Source organism: Macaca thibetana, chromosome 2 (assembly GCF_024542745.1).
Source record: "Macaca thibetana thibetana isolate TM-01 chromosome 2, ASM2454274v1, whole genome shotgun sequence".
NCBI classification, from domain to species: domain Eukaryota; kingdom Metazoa; phylum Chordata; class Mammalia; order Primates; family Cercopithecidae; genus Macaca; species Macaca thibetana.
In genome coordinates this window covers 142,521,051-142,546,363 of record NC_065579.1, presented here as the reverse complement: position 1 = coordinate 142,546,363, position 25,313 = coordinate 142,521,051, and the positions used below count along the sequence as shown (strand labels likewise).

At 54.8% G+C, this 25,313-nt stretch overlaps 2 protein-coding genes across 12 annotated transcripts in view; both read left to right on the top strand.

Annotated features, from left to right (window-relative positions):
• IQSEC1 (IQ motif and Sec7 domain ArfGEF 1) overlaps positions 1-20,012 on the top strand; it is a 387,620-nt gene extending 367,608 nt beyond the window's left edge. For 8 of the 11 annotated variants that reach the window (XM_050781445.1, XM_050781449.1, XM_050781446.1 and 5 more), the window contains 8 exons: positions 1,214-1,353; positions 1,814-1,843; positions 3,387-3,512; positions 5,033-5,132; positions 7,379-7,540; positions 8,593-8,769; positions 14,367-14,416; positions 15,685-20,012. In XM_050781445.1, coding sequence (XP_050637402.1) covers positions 1,214-1,353; positions 1,814-1,843; positions 3,387-3,512; positions 5,033-5,132; positions 7,379-7,540; positions 8,593-8,769; positions 14,367-14,416; positions 15,685-16,227 — 1,328 coding nt within the window. In that variant the 3' untranslated portion in view covers positions 16,228-20,012. The remainder of the gene's footprint in view (positions 1-1,213; positions 1,354-1,813; positions 1,844-3,386; positions 3,513-5,032; positions 5,133-7,378; positions 7,541-8,592; positions 8,770-14,366; positions 14,417-15,684) is intronic. The other 3 variants (XM_050781450.1, XM_050781454.1, XM_050781451.1) reach the window with 2 other exon arrangements.
• Positions 1-25,313, top strand: part of RPL32 (ribosomal protein L32) — a 93,474-nt gene that overhangs the window by 10,884 nt on the left and 57,277 nt on the right. The gene's annotated exons all lie outside the window — the stretch shown is intronic.

The window sequence follows — 25,313 nt, the reverse complement described above, 5'->3', positions numbered from 1 at the left end:
CCCCCTAGTTGTGCTCCGCTCATGCAAGTGCACATATACAGGAACGGTTTTACCCCCTGTTACTTTGCACCTTGCTTTTCTCACTTACTAAATCTAAGAGAAATGACCCATGTGCTTTACTGTGGCCTTCTTCACTGTTCCTGACAGATGCGTAGTAAGTAGTCTGTTGTGCTGATGTGGAATGATTGGTGAGCACTGCCCTGTTAATGGGTACACGGGTTACTTCCAGCCTTTTGCCATTTGGAAACAGTGCTGCAATAACCTTGTATGTGTCTCATTTCCCATGGGATAAGTTCCCCAAATGCAGTCAGTGTACCACAGGATGCTAGAACTTGTCATTTGGGCAGGCACTGCCAGGTTGCCTACCCCAGGTTGGAGCATCTCCTGTCCTGCCAGCCATCTGTGGGAGGTCCGTCTTCCCCAAGCCCTGCAGCCCTTTGGACTGCAGCCTGGCAGAGGGATGAGGCTGGAGCTCACTGCAAAACGAGTTTGCATTTCCCGCATGTACAAGGCTGTTTCTCTGCTCACAGCAGTTTTCAGAGTGGGGAGGAAGAGAGAAGTGTGTGCTTGTGGTTAGGGCAGCCCTGGGTCAGAGCCCAGCCTCCAGTCTCTGCCCGGATGATGTGAGCCAGCAACAGCAGCCACTGCAGCACTCTCACTGCTCAGATGCAGAGCTGGGCACGCCCCAGGCGCCCCTCGTTTCCTCATGACAAGCCTGTGTTGTGGGCAACCTGTTTTAGAGGAGGACACCAAGCATGGGTGACGCACTCGCCTATAGTCACATAGCTAGTAAGTGTGAAAGTAGGATGTGGCCCCAGGTCCATCGGAGCCCAAACTCACAAACCCCAACCTCCCCACACCTCAGCCTCAGTCTTCCCATCTGTGGAATGGAGATGATTATACCCACTTTGAAGGGCTGTGGTTAGCATGGAGCAGGGTAGCATTTGTAAAGCCCTCTAAACATGGCTTAGAGGTGGCTCAGCCCCTGACACCCATCGCCTACTAGTCCGGGTCAGATGTACTGGGCCCATTCCGGTAGGAGGACTGAGGAAATTTGTGTTGACTGAAAATGTCCTGTTGCTGTGGGCCCGCCTGGGAGTTCTTTGGTTCTGTTGGGTCTGGTGGAAGGTTCGCTCCTCTGATTTGCTTTAGAAACTGGTAAATCGAGTGAGCCTGGGGCCCACCCTGATACCCAGCTGCATCCCCTGCCCAGGTGTGGACGATGGTGAGGACATTCCCCGGGAGATGCTGATCGGGATCTATGAACGGATCCGTAAGCGAGAGCTGAAGACCAATGAGGACCATGTATCCCAGGTGCAGAAGGTGGAGAAGCTCATTGTGGGGAAGAAGCCGGTATGTCATGGGCCCTGGTACATGGTGGGCCCCAGCACCACCGGGACGGGGCTGCCTGCCAGGCCTTCTCACTCCCACCCACCCCACTCCATGTGGTCCCTTCCAGCAGGGCTGGTGAATTCTGCCAGCCAGGGCTTGGGGTTTTTTCAAGTGGCTCCTGTCATATTTGGGAATAACAGCTATTAGCTCTGCATTACAATCTGAAGAGAGCTGAGGCGCTTAATAATCCAGCAGGCCAGGGTTGTACAGTGGCTGAGTTCTGGACCCCTGAGACTGGCGGGCTTTCCTGGGTGGTCCAGGAGTCCCCTGGGACCCCTCAGTGATCTCTGCCAGAGCAGGTCCCCCACACACTGGCTGGGTGGAGCCCAAGGGGAGGTGTAGGGAGGGGCACTTGCAGCATTGGCCTGGGCGTGGCTTTGAAACATGAACACCGTTTTGTTGGTTTCACATTCTCCCACAGATCGGATCCCTGCATCCCGGGCTCGGCTGTGTGAGTATTTCTCTGCTTTTACCTTTGTGGGTAGCCCACTGCCCTAGGGAAGTCCAGCATCAGCCAGTCTCCGGCTCCCCAGGCTCCCAGAGCCCGACTGCTGGCTGCTTGAGTTTGTTGCTGGGGCGCTGAGGAATCAGGTGTTCATAATTACCCCAGCCTCAGATCTCTGCAGGCCCTGAGGCTGTGCTGTCAGGGGAGACTCCTGCTGGCTCTTGTCGGTGCCCTGTTGAGGCCAGCCCCCAGACCCTGCATCTGAAACAGACCCCGGTGTGTCCTCTGAGGCCCTGCCCTGTCCGCTACCTGACCCTGCTCTGTGCTCTATCCCCCACATCCCATGCCCCAGGCACTCCCAGTGCCCGCCTCCTCACCCCCAGGACCCATCCTCTCCCATAGCTTTGTGGTGTGCCCACACGCCCCAGGGCACATGCACATAGGGTGACCAGGCCGCTTGCCATGACCCTCCTTGTGGACTGGCCTTGTCCCTCAGTCCTGAAAGCAGCTCTGCCTGCCCTCACCCTCCCCAGCTTCCCCTGCAAGAGACCAGGCCCCTTCCACCTCCAGCCTGTGCTCCCCAACCCTGCTATCCTGTCTCCTTCACACCTTTGCAATCTGAGCACCCCAGGCTGGGCCACATTTTCCCCCCTCATCTTAACCCCCTGATGTGCCAAACTCAGGCAGCCCTGGCCTAGAGCACGCCTGGCAGAGTCAAGCCCCTGGCCTCAGGGCAGTGATCCCGGGGATCCCACCCCTTTGACCGTCTCCCCCATCCTGCATGAACCTGGGCACTCCCAGAGCCAAGCCCTGATGGCTCATCCCTCGCCCTGAGGCATCCGGCCTCAAGGGCAGCTGGAGCTATGACCATGTTGAGGGCTCGCGTGAGCTGTCAGGGACATGTTCAGGGCAGATGTGGGGAGTGGAGGACAGCGCCAGGGCAGGTGCCACAGAGTGTTGGCTGCTGGCTCAGGATTTTCAGGCATCAGGACAATAGGTATCTTTTATGGGGAGGCTTGGTAGGGTGGGAAAAGTCCTGGGACCTGGAATTGGATCCTGGCTCTGCCACTTCCTGGTTTTGTCATTACTTATCTTCTGTGCCTCAGTTTCCTCATCTAGAGTAGATTCTCTCTGTAAAGACTTTTTCAGGGCTTAGTGGCCTCATGTGTATGACCGGCACATTGCAGGGACTCAAAATGTGACTCACTATCTGGGCAGAGGCTCCCAGGTGAACTTGATAGTTTAAGAAGCCTGGTACCTGCCCAAAAGAATGGAAGGGGGGTCTCAGCAGAAGCAGGGGTGCGTCCCTAGTGCTTCAGGAGAGCAGACATAAGGGATTTTAAGTAGTGGCTCCTGAGAACAGAGTACGGGAAACTGCCATGAGCCAAAAGACACATCTGCTCTTCACTGTGTGTGAGGGAAGCCATTTTTGAACTCAAGGCCCACATGCCAGGTTTCTAGCTTGAAGGGCTAGACTTGTCCACTGTGGCTCCCAGGGCTCCTGGAGGAGAGCTGGGCGGCCGTGGCAGGACAGCCTCTCCCCACACAGGTGCTCTCTCTGCCCCACCGTCGGTTGGTCTGCTACTGCCGGCTCTTTGAGGTTCCAGACCCAAACAAGCCCCAGAAACTCGGACTACACCAGCGAGAAATCTTCCTGTTCAACGACCTCCTGGTGGTATGTGGCTCACCCACAAGGTGTCATAGCAGGGACCTCAAGCCTGAGCCCAGGGTCCGCGTCTGGCTCTCTGCATGGGGGAGATGTGCATGCATGTGGGGGTGCAGAAGGGAGGGTCTGCCTGGTGTCTGTCACACTGATGCACGTGGAGACAGACTTCATTGGCTCATGTACAGGTCCAGAGGGGGATCTTTGGCTTTAGTGCCAGCTCTTTCCAGAGCCTCTGCCAATGTCAGCAGCACTCCTGTGTGCTGTCTGCACCTGTACCTTGTGTGACGCTTCCTCGGGCAGGCCCCTTCCTCAGGCAGGCTCTGTCCAGGAAGGGAATGTGGCCCCAGCAGCTTCAGACCTGATCCTGTCTGCTGAGCAACTGTAGAATTCTCTTCTTAGACTGAGCAGAGGTTGCAGAGTTAGTGCTTGTTGCTGCACATCCCTCCCTAAGCCACTCCAGGCCAGGCAGGTGCAGCGCTTTCTGATTGGTTAGACCTGGGTCCCAAGCCCCACCTCCTGGAACCCTGAGCTGGTCCCCTCAAGACCTATGGACTGAAGGAAATAAGGGCTGGAGGTTTCCCCAAAAGGAAACTGGGGCGCTCTTGCCAGAAAAAAAGGTGATATGGATGCTGGCCAGATGGGGGCAGAACTGCAGAGAGAAGGGAGAGTTTGTCCTTTGGATTTCTATACCATGCCACGGGCTTTCTTGCCAAAGATGCCCATGTTCTTGATTGCGTATGAAGACTGGCTACCCTTCTCTGACCACTGATGTTGAAATCAGACCTGTAGGTTCAAATCCTTTATGAAGAACTTCTGACCTTGAGCGAATCCCTTCACATCTCTGAGCCTCAGTTTCCTCCTCTGTAAGATGAATCTCTCAGAAGGTGGCGGGGGTCCAGTGAGGTCCTGTACCTAAGACCCTTACATGGTGCTTGGCATGCCCTAGAGACCGGAGAGGTGTGAGCTCCCCTCTCCCCTCCCAGCCCAGCCTTTGGCTGCCACACTGGAAAGTTCCTTTCCTTACTGCAGACCAGGATAGCAGCCAAGGACCGTGGCGGGCCAGCAGGGGTTCAGGGATCACATCGCTAGCCCAGGGGCCAGTCTCCCTGCGGGCCGTCACCAGGCATAGCTTCACACTCTAGCTGTTCCCGAGAGAGGAAGCCATGGCTTCTTCTCAAGGTCAGTGCTGCTGAGCGCCACCTGTCCATTCTTGCCCCTCAAGGTAGCAAGCCTCAGGTGTGTACACCTCACCTGGCTGTGAGAAGGCACTTGAGGGGGCTCCGTGCTGTGAAGTGCCTACCGCCTCTGTGCCAGGTTGTGGGACTTTGTTGCCAGCCAAGATGGCATCGGGCTTGCAGGGACAGGAACCGTCGTCCGAGTCTTGGAGTAGAAGGCCGTGCCCTCCCCCAACGTGGGCTTGTCCCTGTCCTCCTGACTTTGAACTCCAGGAGGGTCCTCTGGCCAGAGGTTGCACATAGTCACTGCCCGCCAAGGCACTGCAGCTCAGCTCTGTCTCTGGCTGCCTCCAGGTCACCAAGATCTTCCAGAAGAAGAAGAACTCGGTGACGTACAGCTTCCGACAGTCCTTCTCCTTGTACGGCATGCAGGTCCTGCTCTTCGAGAACCAGTGTAAGTCTGCCCCAGGGCCTGCCTAGAAGAGCGCACGTCCCAGCTTACGCTCTTTCTCCTGGCTGCTTCGAGGACAGAACCCTGTGGGGGCTTCTACACTCACCCCTGTTTTATCCCCAGAGAGCAGATTGCAGCTAGGAGCTCTGGTGAGCAGTGGGCACAGACCCTCAACAGACCCATCAGTCAGTTGAGCCTGATGTAATTACTGGTACTTCACTTCTTGCAGTGATAAGATTTTTAAATTTATGGCAGAAATACATTTATTTAAATAAAATGTTGACAGAAAAACATTAAATCGTATAGGTGATATGCAAACATGGCCCAGGACACAGGCAACAGCAACCCCTGAGTGTCCATGGAAGTGAAGAGCTGAGCCCCTCAGCCTAGGTCAGATCCCAGCTCTGGCTCAACTGCTGTGTGGCCTGGCTCTGCAACCCCACTGGCCTCTGTTTCCTGGGTCATAAAGTAGTGCCTGCGACAGGGCCCCTATCATAGCTGCCGGAACACAGTGCTTTGCAAGGGTTAATTTTGATGTCCTGCTGGAAGGCACTGGGTAAGGCCTGGGGGCCTGGGAGTTTGAGGGGCTCACACCTGCAGCACCCCACTGGCTTCCATTTTACCTTGCTCCTTTCGCTCTCCACGGCTTCTCTTCCCCCTCCTTTGCCCCTTCCTTATTGGAGGCTGAGCCAGCCCTCCTGGGCTGGGGAGCAAGGGGCCACCTGGAGTGTCCTAGGGAAAGAAGCTGAGTGTCCCTGCTTTAGCAGTAGGGGTCCCTTGTCCTCTCAGAACTAGGCGTCACTGTCTGTCTAATCAGCCTTCCATCTGCAGGTTAGAATAGTGTCAGGGACCCACAGCTGGACCATCCAAAACCACAGGCCTTGCGCCTAGCTCTGGGACTGTCTGTCCCCTTCCATCTTCAGTGGGACCAGGGACAGCCTGGCAGGAGCCCCTGTACTCCCTGTATGCCCTGCTCCCCATGTGCCCAACAAGGAGCACGGCGTGCCTGCCCTGGCTGCCTCCGCACCTCCTGCCATTCCTGTCCATCGCAGGCTGCAAGTCATGGCTTACCTTGGTCCCAGGGGAGACCAGTGCCATCCCCACATTGTCCTGACCAGCAGTAGCCCACTCTCTGAGATGGTGTCATTGACCCCTGCCCCCCAGGGCTGGGGTGGGAACTTAGTGAGATCCTGGCAGCAAAGCTCCCAGCAGGGGGCCAGGACCACTGTGGACCGTCAGGGCAGAGGCTGCACCTGGATCATGTCTGTGGTCCCAGGGCTTGGCCTTAGATCCTGGACGCTGGGTGCTGGCAAGAGCTAAGCCTGCAGCTTCTGTAGGAGATGCTGTCATGCCAGGGATCTCAAACTGGCAGCCTTGGAGGCAGGCCCAGCTCAGTTATGTTTTATATGGTTTGCATATTTTTTAAAAATTTGCTGAACCAGTCTCCACATCAAAATGTAGATATTGTAAAAATCAGAAGGTTTGGTGTCACTAGGCACATGTTCCCATGTGGCAGTAATGGGCTGCATGTACACACATGTGCACACATATGCACACAGGAGCACTCTTCAGCTGCCCACAGGTCCACCTGGCCCACCTGGTCTGAGCCAAGGTGGGATTAATGCTTGGTCCAAGAACCTTCAAGCATCCAGTGGCTGATGCTTTGTCAGTGACTCCCACTGCAGGAGCAGCACTGACAAGAGATCAAAGCCCCAGGGACCCTGAAAGCCAGGAGGTGGCACCAGGCAGGTCTGGGCACAGGGTTCCTTGGCTGTGGAGTGCCCATAGTGCACCCCATGGGAGTTGTGGGCCACAGGCCATTTGGGATAATATGGCCCTCACTGTTGTCCAGAACTGAAATGATTAGAGAAGACCCCCACCCTTCTCAGGACGCAACCTCTGTCCTCCTCCAGGATTCCGCACCTGGCAGAGTGCCCAAGGACCTGGAAGTCAAGGGCCTGGTCTCCACCACCTTAAGATTGGGGAAGAATGGTGGCCCCAGCAGCCTCCCGTGAGCTCAGCCACTTTTGTCCCCAAGTCACATGTGGAGCAACACAGACCATCTTTCCCAAGTTGGGAGATGAGGTTGCTCTGTACCCCTGCAGCCTGCCACTGCTGAGGCTGGACTCCGGGCACTTATCCCAGGCTCACGCACAACTCAGCCCTACCATTGTTTCCTGACCAGAGAGAAGGTTGCAGAGAACACACTGAGACCCGTGGGCCTCCTCCCCTCTCGTTCCCTTTTGCAGACTACCCCAATGGCATCCGGCTCACTTCATCTGTCCCCGGAGCAGACATCAAAGTGTTAATAAACTTCAACGCCCCCAACCCTCAAGACCGGAAGAAATTCACTGATGACCTGCGGGAGTCCATTGCGGAAGTCCAAGAGATGGAGAAGCACAGGATAGAGTGTGAGTACCAGGGCTTGTGGACAGAAGGCCGAAACTTGCTGGCCACTGGCACTTGCCTCCCCATGTCAGGGCAGTGACTTCTCCTGAGCCCAAAGAGATGAGATGTCCCTCAGTCTTTTCTGACCTTCCCTATGGCCACGTGATGGGGCAGTCTGTGTGCCCAGGCTGCAGGAGGCACAGAGGGGGTCCAATCCAGGACCCGCCCTACCTGTTGCCTGTCATATGTCCAGCAAAAGACTCTGGCTCTCAGCCGGGTGCGGTGGCTCAAGCCTGTAATCCCAGCACTTTGGGAGGCCGAGACGGGTGGATCACGAGGTCAGGAGATCGAGGCCATCCTGGCTAACACGGTGAAACCCTGTCTCTACTTAAAAAATACAAAAAATTAGCCGGGCATGGTGGCGGGCGCCTGTGGTCCCAGCTACTCGGGAGGCTGAGGCAGGAGAATCGCGTGAACCCGGGAGGCGGAGCTTGCAGTGAGCCGAGATCGCGCCACTGCACTCCAACCTGGGCGACAGACTGAGACTCCTTCTAAAACAAACAAACAAACAAACAAAAAGACTCTGGCTCTCTGGTCACCCCGTGCACAAGAGCCTGCAGAGTTCCCAGCTGGCCTTTCTGCACCTCGTCGTCTTCTGCGTCAGGCTCAACCCACTGATGGGTCACACAGCCAAGGCCATCCTTGGCTGCAGGTCTACTCCCTGGAGGCACATGGGACTCCCTACTGCTGCCCCCTCTGTGGAAGGCCCTGGCTAATCCTTACTCATCTCCCAGACCTAGGCAAGTCTGTGCCTCCCTGTCCACCCCCGAGCCTGGAAGGTGACTGTCATTCCTGCAGGTCACAAGGCCCTCTGGCCTCCCTAGCCTTCCTCCTGGGATCTCCTTTCTGCTCTTTTGTCCAGGGTGGCCATCACACCCTCTTTCCCAGAAACAACCCTTCCCCATTCAAGGCAGATGGTGGCTCAGGACAGTGCTAGCTCCAAGCAGAAGGCCCCGTCTCGCACCCACTCTAGGCTGTGCTCCTCTCATCAGGCCACTCACCCTCTCTGTTCCAGCGGAGCTTGAGAAGCAGAAAGGCGTTGTGCGGCCCAGCATGTCCCAGTGCTCCAGCCTCAAAAAGGAGTCGGGCAATGGAACTCTGAGCCGGGCCTGCCTGGACGACAGCTACGCCAGCGGCGAGGGCCTCAAGCGCAGTGCCCTCAGCAGCTCCCTGCGGGACCTCTCGGAAGCTGGTAAGAGCTTGGCCTAGAACCACCTTCCTAGCCCAGCGCATGCAAGACCGAGGCAGGGCGTCTGCATTCGGGGCATGCATCACGCGGGGCGGGGCCTGCGGCGAGGCCAGTGTGGCATTTCCCCTGACCTCCACCAAAGCAGAGCAGTGTCTGACAGCACGGAAAGGGCATCCCAAAAAGATACAGGAAAACAGGACCAAATTGTGAAAAAGAAAGGCGTTGTATACGAATTAGCTGGGGAAGTCATCCCCATTTTCCCTTTCTTCTTCCAGGGGTTTTATTTACTCGTTTATTGATTTGGGAAGTCGCTCTAGCCCGGAGTGAGCCGGCGGCTGTGTCCCGTGCTCTTTGTGTGGCCGCGTCCCTGTGCTTCATGCTGATGAATGAACTTGCGCGGAACCCTCTAAGCTGTCTGGCGCCCCCTTGCCCACTGTCCCCGGTCTTGCTTTCCCTGCGGGGCCTCCTCTCCTGGGAAACCCGGGCCTCGTCCAGCCCAGAGGTCATTGAGCAGCGGCCAGGGCTGGCTCCGGGGTCCGGGAAAGCCCTGGTGGGAACTGTGATGTTGTGATTGTTTCTTTGTTTCTGTGTGTGTTTAATTTGCTGCCAGCTGTTTCACCCCCAAGCAAGCAGCACCCCTGAAACCGCCTGCATTCCTGGGGGTGGGGCACTGTGAGCAGCAAGGCTCGGGGGCTTTTGCCAGCAGCCTTGGCCTAGCCTCTCCCTCGTGGAGCAGGAGAGACAAGAGGCATGGGCCGGCCGATGGGTGCCTGCTCTTGCCGCTGCAGCCTGTGTTGCTGCTCGAGGAGTGTACAGGAGGGTGTCATACCCACCCTCAGCCCATCAGCCTGTCCACCAGTCAGTGAGCTTCTCCTGGAAGGGTCCCCGGGGGCTGCCTGGGGCTGCAATGGCCCAGCTTGTCTCGCGCAGGTCTGCCCTAGGAGCCTGGTGTGCCTCTTTTGGGAAGACCCCCTTCCTGGGGTTGCCTGCCCCACCTGCCCCGCCTCAGGACTCCCTCCTGCACCTGCCCATCAGCAGCCTTGCCTCCCTCAGCTAAGTCCCTCTCAGGCCCTTTGGAGTCTGCCCTTTTTTTTAAGTTGGATTTTTTCCTTTGTTTTCGTTTTGTCATTATTATTATTATTATTATTATTATTATTATTATTATTTGCCATAGTAAAAAAAATCAGAAAATCATTGCCAGTTGCCAGCATGAGGGTTGAACCCAGGGCTTCTCAACCTCGGCTTGATTGACATTTTGGGCCAAGTGACTCCTTGCTGGGCGGCCATCCCGGGCTTGGCAAGATGTTTATCCTCATTCCTGGCCTCTACTACTGGTTGCCGGTAATATCTTCCCTGTCATGACAGTCACTGATGTCTCCAGAAATTGCCAGGTGTCCCCTGGGGGGCAGAATCACCCCTGGTTGAGAACCACTGGTTTTCCCAGTGGCCTTGTGAAGCACAGCTAAATGTCACTGGACTGCTTTGGGCCTCTGCAGGCTGTGGGCCGGGACCTCTGTTTGAGTTTGTGCAGTGTGGCGGGCCCTGCCCTCTCCCTCCCCTGATGAAGCTGTCCAGCCCCTCTCAGGCAGCAGCGGTTCTGCCAGAACCGAGGCCCTTGAGCCACATCCACCCCAGGGCCCAGAGATCAGGACCCCAGCCGTCCACCCTCTACAGAGCTTGGGGGTCGGACAGCCATGTGCCGGGCCCACGTTCATGTGAGGGGTGAGCCCAGGGCCAGCTGCTTTCATGTAGTGTGACGATTGCTGTTGTCATTTAGGAATTCTGAGCTCAGAAGGACAATAGGGACTGAGACCCCGCCCTGGGCCTACCATTGAAACAAAAGCAGGAACGGATCTCAGAGACCCCCCCGTACCCAGAAAAGTTTGGGGGTGAAGTGAGGTAGGGTTTGAGTCCAGGCAGCTGCCGAGACCCCAGGCTGGGGACAGGCCACCTGTGATCTCCCATCGGAACAGGCGGGTGCTAGCAGCCTTCCTGGGGAGGGGCAGGGCTGGCAGCAGGAGAGGTCAGATGTCATGCTCTGGACCAGGTCGGGGCTGCAAGCTCCCCAGCGGCAGCATGGCCCCACCTCACTCACCACAGCCCTCACAGCACTGAGCCCGAAACACCACGATGAGCTTGTGGAAGAGGCAGGCCCGCAGGACAGTGTCCCCTCCATGGTTGGCACGTCACTGCTCCCAAAGCAGGAAACCCTGAGAGAGCTGTCCCAGGTCTGCACTTGATATCCATCCAGGAGAGGACATACCACAGACATGAAGCCAGGGGACTGATGAAGTAGCCGTAGATGGTGCCCGAAGGAACCCATCCTCAGGAGCCTCCAGAAGCCTCTATCATGCCAAGGGTTAGAGGGAAGGGGACTAGCACCGGCCACACCACAGTGCATTGCCTGGTGTCTCAGCCCTGGTCTTCCTTGGGCCAAGACTCCCCACCCGGTCCTCATTCCAGCGGCACAAGAGCCCTGCTGACCCGAGACCAAGGACCCAGCAAGGACTGTGGGAACAGGGATCAACCGAGTGGTGGTGGACATTGACCAGCGGCCCCCAGTGCCCCTCCTGCCCCTCCCTGGCCAAGCTGCCCAGCTCTGAGTCCTTACAGAGAGGACCTGCCTGCAACAGTCTCCATGTCCTGTTCCAGAGGAGCAGTGACAGCCAGCAGTGGTGGGTGGACAGAGCAGCACCGCTGCCATGTGTGAAGCGGGCCAGGGCCCAGAGAGGGTGGTGCTTCCTCTTGCCCTGGCCACATCCCTCCCCACCATGTCAGGCCCAGCAGAGAACATGGTGCAGCATGCAGATGCCAGAGTCAGACAGCCTGAGCTCATCCCCCACCTCCGCCTGCCCTCTCTAGCTCTCAGACCCTGTGGGCCTGTTTCCCCAGCTGCAGCGAGGGAGTCAGCGCATGGAAAGCCTTTCAGGCGTGCCTGGCTCAGGCAGCGCCAGCCAAGTGTGCGTAGCTATCATTTCTGTTGTGGTCATTGACACTGAGCAAGGCCACCAGCTCGGCTGCAGCATTGTTGAGGGTCACAGGACGAGTATCCGGTGGGCAGGAGAGTACTGCCATGTGACGTCCTGCCCTGACTCTGAGGAAGCTGCAAAAGTTGTGAAGAACCATCCTGGGAGCCCTTCAAGAAAAATGGTTCCAAGTCCCTCCAGACCCTGCCCAGGGCTGGCTTGGCCTGATCCGCACACGTGTGGCGTGAGCCACTATTCTGGCCTGCCTGACTTCATCAGCCTGTAAACCTGGGCAGGTGTGGGAGGCTGCGTATGCATGGGATGTCTGCAGGGATTGCTATGGGCAGTTATGGTTGTGGGTATACCTGTGAGCACAGGGCTCTGGGATTCAGCACAGAGGGAGCCCTGGGATCACCCTGCATCTCTTGCTGACCTGAGACATTGAGAAAGTGGATTGTAAGACATTCAGCATCACTCCAAAACAGCCAAGTAAAGAACTCCTAAGTGTTCGCCCAAGTTGAGCAGGGTAAGGAGGACCGTGTTTAACTCCAGGTGGGGACATTGTGTGGACCCCCAACCCCAGCCTTCAGGCCTGGCCCAGGTCGTGTCAGAAGCTATAGGCTAGCCAAAAGGAGTTGCCAGATACAGGCAGGGGAGGCCATCTCCCCTCTGCCCCTGGTTTTTAGTCAGCCAGAGGAGTCCCAGGCCTTAGAGGAGTGGGCTAGAGAGCTGATTTGAAAACCCTAGAGACAGTGGCGCTCTGTCCCTCCACATTTCCACGTGGCGCCACAGTGTCCTGAGTGTCTGATGGCTGTGGCCACCCAAGAGGAGGGTGGAGGAGGGAGGCCATGTCCTGGGAGGCTGGACTCTACTTTGCTCCATGTCCCTGGACCACTGTGTTGGGCAGGAAGGGAAGAAAGGTCAGCCCCTCTTCCCACACTGGCTGAAAAATGAGGAAATGTGAGCCTCCTCTTTCTTCTGGCTGAGAATTAGGGCCAGGGTCCTACTTGGCTGTCCTAGGTCCTCAGCAACTGGTGTCAAGCCCTCTTGCCCTGATGTGCTGTGTGGCCCTTTCCCCATAGTGGTCTCTGAGGGCCACATCACACAAGCCAGAGCCACTCAAGGCCTTCTGCTGACCCCAGCTCCCACCTGGGCCTCCGGTTTGGGGTCAGCAGGCAAGGCAGAGGGACTGGACTCCCCTGAGTCTGTGTGGCGATGCCCAGGCTGAAGCCATGCCAAAGCACAGCCCAGCACACTCAGAGGGCACGGGGAGGCTCGAAGCCCACAGCACTCCCACCACCTGTCACTGGCTGGTGGCCCTGGGCTAGCTGGGAGGTGCAGTAACTTTCCCAGAGGCTGGGGACGGGGCACAGTGGGGAGGCCCAGCAGTTGCTTCCTTCTCCTAGGGTCCTGGGCCCAACCGGGCCTGGGGTCCAGCTCTGAAGGCAGCGTGGCCAAGTTATCCAGCCTTAGAGGCGGCCGGGTGCGAAGGTCTGGGTGTGAACCCTGCTGCCTGTGAGAATTGGGCCTCAGCGTCCCCCTCTCTGACACGGACACAGTGGCGCGTATAGGGTTGACATGTCCAGCGCGGTGCTGAACACATGGCGATGCTGCCCAGATGGAAGCTTCAAGAATGTCAAGTGGGGAGGGCTGTTTCTCCCTCCCTTTTCCCATCCCCACTCCCAGAGCCCAGGCTGGCCCCTAAGGCCAGGCCCCTGTCATGCTCCAGGCTTGGTGTTCCTCAAAAATCCACGGAGAAATCCTCAGGAGGGACTGTGGAGGCTGGGCGGGGCCGGGCTGGGCCCTAGGCACCCGGAGCCAAGAGGAAGACCCGGCCTTGCTTTGATGGACCCCGCACACCGAGTGCCTACTGTGTGCCCTGCACTGGGGCGTGATGAAGATGCTGGCAGAGACCTCCTGGCTTAGGGAAGGCTTTGTGGCCCCTTGGGGAATGGTGCCAAGCAGAGGAATCCCAAGCTGGAAGGTGGTTTCCAGCAGCCCCCAACCCTGTCTCCTGCCCCTGGCCAGGGCACTGCACAAACCAAAACTGAGCTCCTGCGGGCAGCCGGGAGGAAGCGGGGATATGAAGTTGTTTCCTCTTCACCCTCAGTGCTCGTCCTGCCGAGGAGGTGGGGGCATATATGTGTGTGTGCGGATATACACATATATACGGCAGTCACTGAAGGTGGGCATGCAGGACCTGCCATGCTGTTTGCGGCTATGGAGAAGCTGCCCTCGCCCCTCCCCATTCACCCGAGTCAGGGGTGAACACACGAGTTGGAGGCATCGAGCCCACCTGTCCACATGCCTCAGCCCCAGGGCCCCTCTCAACAGACCGCTGGTCCAGGAGAAGGAGTATAAAATAGGGGCTGGTTTGAAAAAAAAAAAAAAAAATTTTTTTTTTTTTGCTTTTCAAAAACTTTATTTTGAAAATTCATTCCTGCACTGCTGCTGGCTTCCCCACTGAGCCCCTCCTCCGACCCCTCACACCTGGCTCCTGCGGGCAGGTGGGCCCGGCACCTGTGCCTACTCCCAGCAGGGGTGCAGGCTCCGTGGCAGCAGCGTGGCGCCAGGCAGGCAGCGCCCCCAGCCTCATGTCCGCGTCTAACTTCTGGTATTGCATGTTCTGGGCAGGGAAGCGAGGGCGTCGCAGCAGTGCGGGATCGCTAGAGAGCAATGTGGAAGTAAGTAGGAAGCGCCTCCGTCCAGCTGGCTGTCCTGTGTCGCCTTCCCCAGTCCTCGGTTCATATCTGTTGTCCTGGTTTTTTTGGTTTGTTTGTTTTTTGGGTTTTTTTTTTTTTTTTTTTGGTTTTTGTTTTTTTGGTTTTTTGTTTTTGTTTTTGTTTTTGTTTTTTTGCTCTTCCTTCCCCTGCTGCACAGAGACGCAGACACCCGCTCCCTCCCTGCCTGCCTGGGACCCTGTGCATGTCAGCTTCTCCTGTGTGCCTAGAAATATCCATGCCTCTCACCGCTTGTTTTGGACTGAACAGTGGGGGTGGTTCTGAATTTTGTGTTTTGGTTTCTGCTTAACCCCATCACCTGTGGTCCCTGAGCATGGTTGACCATCCCCAGCTTCTGGCACCCCCGCCCGGGCCACCCGGCTCCCACTCATCCTCCACACTTGCTGTTGGATGTTTTTGCTGAACCCTTGACTCCCACGCCCACCCATCCCCATCGCTTTCTTCTTGGAGTTTGATTGCTGTGTGTCTGCGGCAGGACACCATGGAATTGCTTAGCTTGTGGGAGGAGGAGTGTCTTGAGAGAAAGAGAAATTCAGTGTGGATTTCATGATATTTCACTCATCCTCCGGCCATCTCTGTGTTACTGTTCACATCTCTACCTCAGCTTGCAGATCTTTTTCTGTTTCCTTCTTTTTCCTTGTTTGGTTTGCAGTAGGCAGCTGCAGTGAAATGCTTAGGCAGCCCATTCCCCCAGAGGACAAGGTTTCTGAGCCCCACCTGTCCCTGTCACCACCTCCCCCGAGACCTCAGGACCCACATGGGCGGAGCAGGAGAGCTGAGGGCCCTGTTTCAGCAGGAGCAGAGCTCCTCTTCCAGGCACACCAGCCCCTCTGCACTTGCCACACACAGCGCACAGACATCCCAACCCAGGGGTTCCGATCTGAAACCTCAGGCTGCTGCCAGGGCCAAAGTACTTGTCAGAATGAGACTGGAAGTCCTACTTCTGCTGCGGCAGTCAGAGAGGCGGGCCCCTCCCCTGCCCTCACCCCCGACTTTGGTCAAGGCCAGTCACCCCCAACTGCCCTGCACTGTAGTGAGAGGAGGTGGGGCCCAGTCCAGCTTCACTCAGCCCCACCCTCTGGCCAGCAAGTTGAACTAAAGCTTAGCAGTCAGTGGGTGAATTTTTACATTTAAAAAAAAAAAAAAAAAAACATTCTGACCTAAGTGCTTGAAGATCTTTTAATTTTGATTTCTATGAATTTCCTTTTTAGGGGTCCATCATTAGCAGTCCTCACATGCGCCGGAGAGCTACATCAACACGAGAGTGTCCATCTCGCCCACACCAGACTATGCCCAACTCATCTTCCCTCCTGGGCTCCTTATTCGGGAGCAAGAGAGGGAAGCCCCCTCCCCAGGCCCACCTGCCCTCAGCCCCAGCCCCGCCACCCTCTCACCCACCGGTGGTCCTGCCCCACCTGCAGCACTCCGTGGCTGGCCACCACCTGGGGCCCCCAGAGGGGCTGCCGCAGGCCCCTGTGCATGGGCATCACACCCAGTACTGCCACATGCAGCAGAACCCACCCCCCTACCACCATCACCACCACCACCACCCGCCCCAGCACATCCAGCACGCACACCAGTACCACCACGGCCCCCACGGGGGGCACCCAGCCTACGGGGCCCACGCCCACGGCCACCCGCCGCTGTCCGCGGCCCACATGGGGCACACAGCGCACCACCATGGGCAGCCCCCTGCCCCGCCGCCCCCCACCAGCAGCAAGGCCAAACCCAGCGGCATCAGCACAATTGTGTAGACAGCCTGGGCAGGTGTCCCAGGTTCCCTGAAACAGCTGCACACCACACAGGGCACGCCCGGGGGTCGCCAGCCGCACACCAAACCCGGGGCACTTCTGTTGCCATCTCTCCCCTCTTCCCCTCACGGCCCAACTGGAGCCCCAGGAGCCCATAGGGCTGGTGTTGTGTGGAAGAAAGGTCCAGATTTAATTTAGTGTTGGCACCCCGAGCTCCACTCACCTCAGTCTGAGGGATGGGTGGGCCTCAGACACCATCAGCCTTGAAACGGTGCCACCAGCCAAGTAGATGTTGAACTGCCTCCCCCACTCCAGCTCTCAGCTCCCTGTGCCCTAATTTACATGCCTGTGAAAACCCAACCTAGAAAACGAAGAAATGAGATACAAAAACAGAGACAAAACAGACCCCAAAACTTGCTGCATTATTGCTCTTTTATTGACAATGGGCAAAAAATTAAGTAGACCTGATATGGTTGATGAAAATACGTAAGTAAACTTTATATAATATAAATATATAAATATATAAATATATATATATATATACTGTATAGGTAGTACTTGTGTGTGAAAGGCAGGCGTTTCAGTCCACAACATTAGCAATACCCACCTTACAAGGAGCTCCACTTACCTAGTAGGAAGACAGTACCTTAGCTGGGTGTGTGAGACAGTAGACCAAACCCTAAATGCTAGGAACAAATTCAGATACTTCATATTTTCATACAAAGAAGTCCCTCTAGGACTGGCTAAAATCTTTACACAATCATTACTAACTGTGCCAAGTAACATAGCATCTAACTGTTTAAAAAGTCCAGTATTGCTTTGTATAAATCCTTATTTTATTAACAGAATACTATCATAAATAGTATTATAATGCTGTGTTATTTCAGGTAAGCAAATAGCTAAACTGCAGTACACTCTACAGTAGCAACTCAGGACAGCTGGTTACGAGCTGGTTGTCTTAGGACATTGGTTACACAGATTCTTAGACACTTTAATGGCTGCGATAACTGTGAATCTCCATGATCCATGTTTCTTTTACGCGCATATGATTTAATGCACACTCATTCAGAGTCCTCCGAGAGGGGCACCCATACACGGCAGAAGTGTTCATCTCCAACATGAAAGTGACCAGCTCTCATCCTCGTCTCCCCAACACCATAACTTCCTCATCCCGCCTCCAACCCACACCAGGCCGAAGCCCTCAGAGAGTGTTTTCACCAGGAACCACTCTCGAACCTGAAGGTTGACTTTAGCGTTTAGCAACCCAGGGCGGTGTGTGTGTTTCCTGTTTTGTTTTCTGAGTGGTAGCAGTGATCATCGTAATTCCATGTAGCCATGTGCTAGCAGAACCCCTGTGTCATCACCGTGGCCCGTGTGACCCCAGCCGACGAGTGCCCGGCGGAGCCCCCGCTGCCTTCCCATGGTCCAGTGAGCTGCCAGGGCATCACATGACTCTCAGCTGTGCTCTTGTCGCTTCTGTGTTGTGGTGACACCATGCGCTCCCCGGGCCAGACGCTGCACGTGGCGGGTCTGTGCCCAAGTCACCCACGGGCCATACTTTGTAGTTTCAGCCTTTCGAGCCACTGCAGCCGTCAGTGCTGTGCTCCTAAGCCATGGGACCCGAGGACTGCCCCCCGGCGCCTGTCCAGGCGGAGGCCCTTTCAGAAAGGGCGAAGCTCACGCCTGACTCTGCGGGCCGTGGGGCCGTGTGCTCGGTGGACAGCGTGGTGAGCCGTGGCCGGACGGCAGGAGGAGAGGGGAGCCCCCTCTGGCTGTGTGTCACCTTGGCTGGCTGGCCAGGGTTTTGCTGATTTCCCTCCTCACATCCCTCCCTTCGCTCATATCATTGAGATCACCGTACCAGCAAATCTGCAAACCAAGCACTTTGTTAATCTCCACAGAGAGCAAATACAGCAATCTAGAGTTTAGCCTTTTTAAAATTAAGTGTGACTTTAACCTGCCCACCTGTGTCCTCCCATCGGTGTGGCATTTCTTTCTTTGGTGTCTGCTCAGAAAGAAACAGCATGGGAGCATGTGATTGGGTCCAGGCCAGGCTGTGGGGGAAGCGCCCTGGTGTCCCCGACTCCTCAATTCTTGGGTCTTTTTTAAAAGCCAGGCTCCCTAAAGCACTCTTTGTCTCGCAGTTTTGAGGAGGTTGTTCTGACCTGGAAGCGTTAAACTGCTGCATGTCATCCGGTGTCAGCTGTGAGGCCGCACTCTGCGGATTGTACATTTGCAAAATGTATTGGTGTGACCGTAGACACATCGTTGAAGTAAAGCGATCACATATTGAGTATGTCAGCTTTTCTCGCCCTCTTCTGTGCCGAGGGGACAGTCTCACTGTAACCTTTAGGTTGTTCCAGAAAAGATTCAGGCCATTTGGCATAGAACTGCTCTTTCTGAAGGGCAGCACTAATGAATAGGAACAGACAGTAAACCCCAGGAGGGGCTTTCCAGAAACTCTCCCTCTCCATCGCCATCCTGCAAGCTCCACAGCCTCGGGCTGCCAGCCTCTGGCGCTGTCCTCGGTGTGTCCTGGAGCTGTGCTGGGCAGCAGGCCTGGGCCTTGCATAAGGAGCTGCTGGAGCCCACTGAGCCCCTCCTGGGGTTTCCAGCCACACTGTGTGCTCCTTCAGGCCAGTGAGGTTTCATCCTATTTTATTTGCAAGCTTATCAAAAGTTTGTGGAAGATACATTGTTGGATTCCGAAGGCTGGAGTCATGCTGCCCACATCTTGTTTGGGAAGCAAAAGCTCCCAGTGAGCTGGTGTCCCCGTGTGTCTTTCATGGGACTGTCCCCTCTCGATCCCCACCTGTTACTGCCATAGCTTCGGGGTCCTGTCATCACATCCCACAGGAGGGGAGGCAGAAGGAGGCCAAGGGCCCCAGGATGTCTGCATGGTCCCTTCTCACTGTGAGGACGCCCTCGGCACACCTTTCTCAAGTCACACAAACTATTGTAGTTACATACAGAATTGCTGACAGGAGCAGGAGACGCTGAGGGAAACAGCTGGCAATGTGACAAAAGTCTTTCCTGGGACAACAATCAAATCATGTATTTGTATTTTTTTAAGTTTACCAATGAATTGTACAACAATGTAAAAATAAAGTTCATGCTAATATGATGTGCACATCTTGCTTAAAAACGTCTTCAGCATCCAGTGCAGAGTGATGTTTCCCTCACACACTGCATGCGGCACGAGCCTCTTGTTTTTCTTAACAATGAGCTGAAAAGACAGCAGATGTTCACAGCTAATGCTGGGCGTTCACTCAGCTCCACGGGAAGCTCTGTGCCCGCAGGTAAGCACGCACAGTCTTACAGTTCTCCTTGTAAAATATCATCACCTTTCCTGCCTGAGAAACGAGTGCATTTGTATTTTATATAACAACAATAGTCAAGGCAGCATTGCAACACTGAGCAGGGTGAGGTGGGGGTGCTGAGCACAGGACAAGTGGGAGGAGGCCTGCCCTCCAGTCAGACGCATCCGCGTCGCCCTTCCGTGTGCAGTCACGTTGAGACTGCACACAGCATGCGTCTCCTCTTGGGAGATAACTTTTGCCTCTGAGTTGTTTTAAGCAATTAGAATCAGGTCCTGAATCCCCAGACTGTTCAGAGACTTCAAGGGACACCTCCCTCACAAGAAACCTGGCACCCCCACTGTGTACCTGTGGGGGGGAAGGAGTGCGTTTGTGTTCATCTGCATTCTGTTTGTCAGTGGTAACAGACTCTATCAATGTAAAACCATGGTTGTGATCATGTGGGGAAATCAAATAAATCCTTTGAAACTCTCGGATTCTCAGTTTTTCTGAAAAGTCCAGAAGTTGCCCTGTTGGCCAGACCCAGATCTCCAGCTGATGAGTTTCTCCATTCCTTGTCATGACTCTGGGCACTCACTTTCCTTGAAGACATTGGACTGACTTGACTTTGAGGACACTCATACAAAACTTAAAGGGACACATCACAACCAATTGAAGGTTTCAAAGGTATTTATAATTTCTAGTAACTTTCTTTTTTTTATTTATTTTTTTATTTTTTTGAGACGGAGTCTCGCTGTCACCCAGGCTGGAGTGCAGTGGTGCCATCTCAGCTCACTGCAAGCTCCGCCTCCCGGGTTCATGCCATTCTCCTGCCTCAGCCTCCCGAGTACCTGGGACTACAGGCACCCACCACAGCGCCTAGCTAACTTTTTCTATTTTTACTAGAGATGGGGTTTCACCATATTAACCAGGATGGTCTCGATCTCCTGACCTTGTGATCCACCCGCCTCGGCCTCCCAAAGTGCACACACCCTGGTGCCTTGCCCAATGCCTGTCTCTGCAACTGGGAGTCCATCCATTTTACAGACCATTCAGGGGCCCTGCAAGAGAAGCTGGGTACAAAAATTCCCTGAAATACCCAGTTCTGCCTCGGTTTAATTACAGGCATGAGCCACTGTGCCCGGCATAGCAATAGAAAATTGCTAGTTCTAGCAATTTTCAACAAATGATGGTCCCTTCATGGAGTAAGAGGGGATGAATTCTATTAAACGTTGAGGTACACTAGTTAAGACTTAAAGAAAAACAAAATACCCAGTGGCCCAGTCCCCAGTGAAGATGGATGATGACATGAGGTCAGAACAGCCTGCTTTTCCATGTTGGCTAATGTCATGTGCAAAAGCCAAGATGGTAAAGTCATTCTCCTGGAAGGAAGAGGCCTGTGAGGATGTAATTGGCTTCTATGATTTCTCCTTTCCTGACCAAACATAGTTCCTGAGAACACCACTTTAAAGTTTCAGTGCACGGGATAAAATGAACTGGCAGATCTAACTAGTGAAAAAGTTAATTTTGGTGACCAAAACGAGCTCTGGCCCTCCCACTGTACAGCACATTCTGATTGAAAGATGTTCTCACATGGGCCACCTCTTCCAGTCTCATTCATAGCCGCTACTGGCTCATCCAGACTGAAACCAGGAAACCAGCCATTTCAGTGCACACACCCTGACGCCTTGCCCAGTGCCTGTCTCTGCAACTGGGAGTCCATCCATTTTACAGACCATTCAGGGGCCCTGCAAGAGAAGCTGGATACAAAAATTCCCTGAAATACCCAGTTCTGCCTCGGTTTGATTTTTGCGATGCAGATCTGTAGCCCAGGAGCTGCTGGAGGTAGATGAGCTAGGCCGGGGCTCCGAGGCAGTGATCTTCTGGGGATTGTGTTTGTCTCCCCCTGCCCTGAGATTGTGAGCTGCATGATCCGCCTCTGTGTGTCCAGTCAGCCCCAGTACTGGGCTTGTCAGCATGCATCTATCTGAAAATGAATGGATGGCAGGGGTTCAGGTCACACCACCACCAGCAGCTGGTCTTTGAGGGTACTGATCATTGACATTATTAAATGTATGGAAACGGTTTGCCCTGCCGCGCCACCCCTCCCCCGCCCCGCACAACTTCCCTTGACACTGAGAAGTCTGACTGGGAGACAACCTGCCTCAGACCTTGAGATCATGGTTCTTCCTCCTCCCTGGCTGCACATGACTTCCGTGCCACCGAATCCCAGGAACATGTTTAGTCCCTGCTTCACCTGACCCCTTGGCAGCTGTGACTGTTCGTGTCTGCCTCCTTGAAACGCTGGTTCCTGGGCACCTCTGGGCCATGTGCCCTTTCTGCTCTCTGGAGACTCCTTCACAGTCTCCTGTGCAGGCCAGTCCTCCTCCATGGAGCTCGTGTGTGGCTTAGGTGAAGTCCAAGCCCTCTTCCTCCCTTTCCCCTCTGCTGAGGCACCCTCACACAAGCCCAAGGTTTCAGTCCACCTTCTCCATGCCCCTGGCTTCCACATGTCATCTGCAGCCCAGACCTCTACTCTGGGCACCCATGTGCCCTTGGTATTTCTGACAGCCCAGCCCTGCAAGCCCTCCATGACCATGCTCTTTCATTATATAGCCCCATGCAGCAGAAACCTGGTCCTGTCCTCTGTTCCCTGTCTTGGCGAATGACATCATCATTGACTTGTTTAAACTGGGACCTGGGTTTGCTGGTGTCCCATCCATCTTTCCCCAAACCCTCTTGATTTGTGCCTCCTGCTGCTTCTAGAATCCATCTGAGTCTCTTCACGTCTCACCCCACTGCAGGCCCTCATGTGTCTCTCCTGGACTAGAGCTCCCTGCCTTGGCACTGGCCTTCCTGGGGGGACCCCTGTCTATTCCCCATGTGGGTCTTGCTCTGTTGCCAAAGTTGAAGTGTGGTGGTGCAATCACGGCTTACTGCAGCCCTGATCTCCTGTGATCCTCCCACCTCAGCCTCCTGAGCAGCTGTGACTACAGGGGCGCACCACCGTACCTGACTAGTTTTTTTGTTTGTAGAGACAGGGTTTCGCTATGTTGCCCAGGCTGATCTCGAAATCCTGGACTCAAGCGGTCCTCCCGCCTTGGCCTCCCAAAGTGCTGAGATTACAGCTGTGAGCCACTACACCCAGCTGCCTAGCCATGGAGTCATTTTTTTTAATGACTGTTGCCCTTAGGAGGAAAGAAATCCCATCCTTCACATGGCCCCTGCCTGCCCCTCAACAGTCACATTCCCCTCACATTCCAGCCATACCAGCCTTGATTGTTTTGTGACTGTTCATGCATGTCCTTTGACAGTAAAGGTCAAAAAGTCATGATAGTGTCTGTCTTTGTACACGCTGTAATCTCAACATGGAGCACAAAGTAGATTTCCTAAGTGAATGCCTTGGGAGCACAGCAGGAAATGTGCTACAATGCACGACGCCATGTGGCAGCAACATGAGATGAGGGCCCAGGAACATGGGTGGGGACCATGCTGGCAAGGCCCTGGGGCCCGCTGGCATGCCTTGTTAAATAAGTAAAAATTGGGGCAGTGGTTGGAGGCTTTTAGACATGGTGTTTTAACTTATATCAAGTGTCTTTTGACATGTATTTAATCTAGTGAGAATAGATTGATGAAAAACAGAAAAAAAATGTCCCCACAGTCTCACTATCTCAAATCACGTATAATTGAGTATGTGACCAACTGTTCTTCCATCATCCCTCCATGCATATTTCTCAGTCACCTCGTTCACATCTCTGAAGTGCTTCCCAAACAGTACTGTCAGTGTTGCTTGGTGCCCATGTGGGAAGTGTCATCCATCACACACCTCTAGGGAACGATGCATTGCACGCAGTTCAACGCGTTTCTTTCTGCTGGACCTTTTAGAGCCTTTGGAAAAGATGGTGTGCATATATGAATCAATCTCTGAACGATAGCCTGTGCGTTCTACAGAATACAGTTTACTGACACTGTGTGTGTGTAAATGCTATTTTTCCCCCTTAATCTATTGTGATGAGGCAGTGGAAGACTCAACCATTTACAGTATCTGCATAACATTCCACCTTACGGATGTCCCATAACATGTTGCCATGCAGATAGTGTTGTGTTGGTGAACAAGGAACAAACGGAAAGAAATAATCGAGTTTCTGATAGAGTTGGTGATTCTGGTGAGGACTGGAGCCCAGAGAGGGGAACACCATGGTTCCACCACAGTGCTGAGTTCCTGGGATGACCATGGACCCCGTTTTGGTGCTGCTGGAGGCCAGGTGTCCCCTGAGATGCCTCTTAGCTCAGTGCATTCAGTTCAGTGCCCACTTTTCAAGAGACCCCATCTCACCGCTCAACCCAGAGCAGGCCTGTGATAAAGACCTGGGGGCTGCTGCTTGCAGCCATGGGGTGAAGGTCGCCCACCCTCATTTCTAACGTGGAGCTTCAGGACTTTCAAGGCCCTCAGGGAAAGCTTTTCTTCCTATTGTTCCTAACCACACCCCATCCCCACCTCCAAGTTAAAGTGTTCCAATTAAATCTGAAAGATAGGACCTGAAGCACTTTGTCATTTTCCATGTAGTTAATAGGGAGGAACACATTCTAAAATAAAAATACCAGAGGACAATACCTGAATTGGAACCTCTTCTCACATCTTCTGAGAACTTTTCAAAGAAGAACAAGGAGGGGCCAGATGCTGTAACTCACCCCTGTAATCCCAGCCTGGGCAACATAGTGAGACCCCCATCTCTACAACATCAAAACATGAACCGGGCATGGTGGTGCCTGCCTGTGTTCCCAGCTACCCTGGAGGCTGAGGTAGGACCACTGCTTTAGCTGGTGAGGCCAAGGCTACGTGAGCCGTGATCACCCCACTGCTCTCCAGCCTGGGCCACAGAGCAAGACCATGTCTCCAAAACAAAGAAACAGAATCACCTATAGCTGTCAGACCTACACTGTGTTTGGGAAAGAGTGAAAACCCACAAAATTCACTTAAAGGTCAGTGGGAAAATAAACATCTTAGAGCAGCAGAGTTGACGTAGAATCACTTGCCATTGCCAGGGTGGGGTGCAGGGGCAGGGGGGATGCACAGCGGGAGGGGATGAGGGGGTCCTCATGGAAGTTCTGGGTGGGGTGTAAGGGTGGAGTGTGCACAGCTGGATGGGGTGGGGAGTCCCCATGGAGGTCCTGGGTGGGGTGCAGGGGCAGGGGGGATGGAGGAGGTGAGGGTCCCCTTGGAGGTCCTGGGTGGGGTGCAGGAGTTGGGGGGGTGCACAACTGGAGGAGGTTGGGCGTCCCTGTGGAAGTCCTGGGTGGGGTGCAGGGGTGAGGGGTGCACAGCGGAAAGGAATGGAGGGGTCCCCATGGAGGTCCTGGGTGGGTGCCAGGGCAGCCAGAGGGGGTGCATAGCAGGAGGAAATGGGTGGTCCCTGTGGAGGTGCAATGCACCGAGCAGGAGGAGGGAGCCACCCTGAGGGGAGAAAGGTGACCTGCTAAGCAAGAGCTACAGGAAGCACCTGGACAGGCCATCGGGCCAGAAGCACCTCGAAAGGGTGTCTGGGAGCTTTGGTGATGAAGGGCAAGAAGGAAGCAGCTAAGAGAGGGGCCTCATCACAGAGATGCTGTCAAAGATTCACCAGGCCTACCTAAAAATATCTTTTATTACGGGAACTGCATTTCACCTTAGCAGCGCAAGAGGGCATGATTGCACTAGCAAACCCAGAAAAGCACCCGCGCGTTTAAAAAACGGGAAGAGAAGGAAGAGAAAGGGAAAGGCAGTCAGCCTAGCCGCTGCTGCACTGTTAGCAG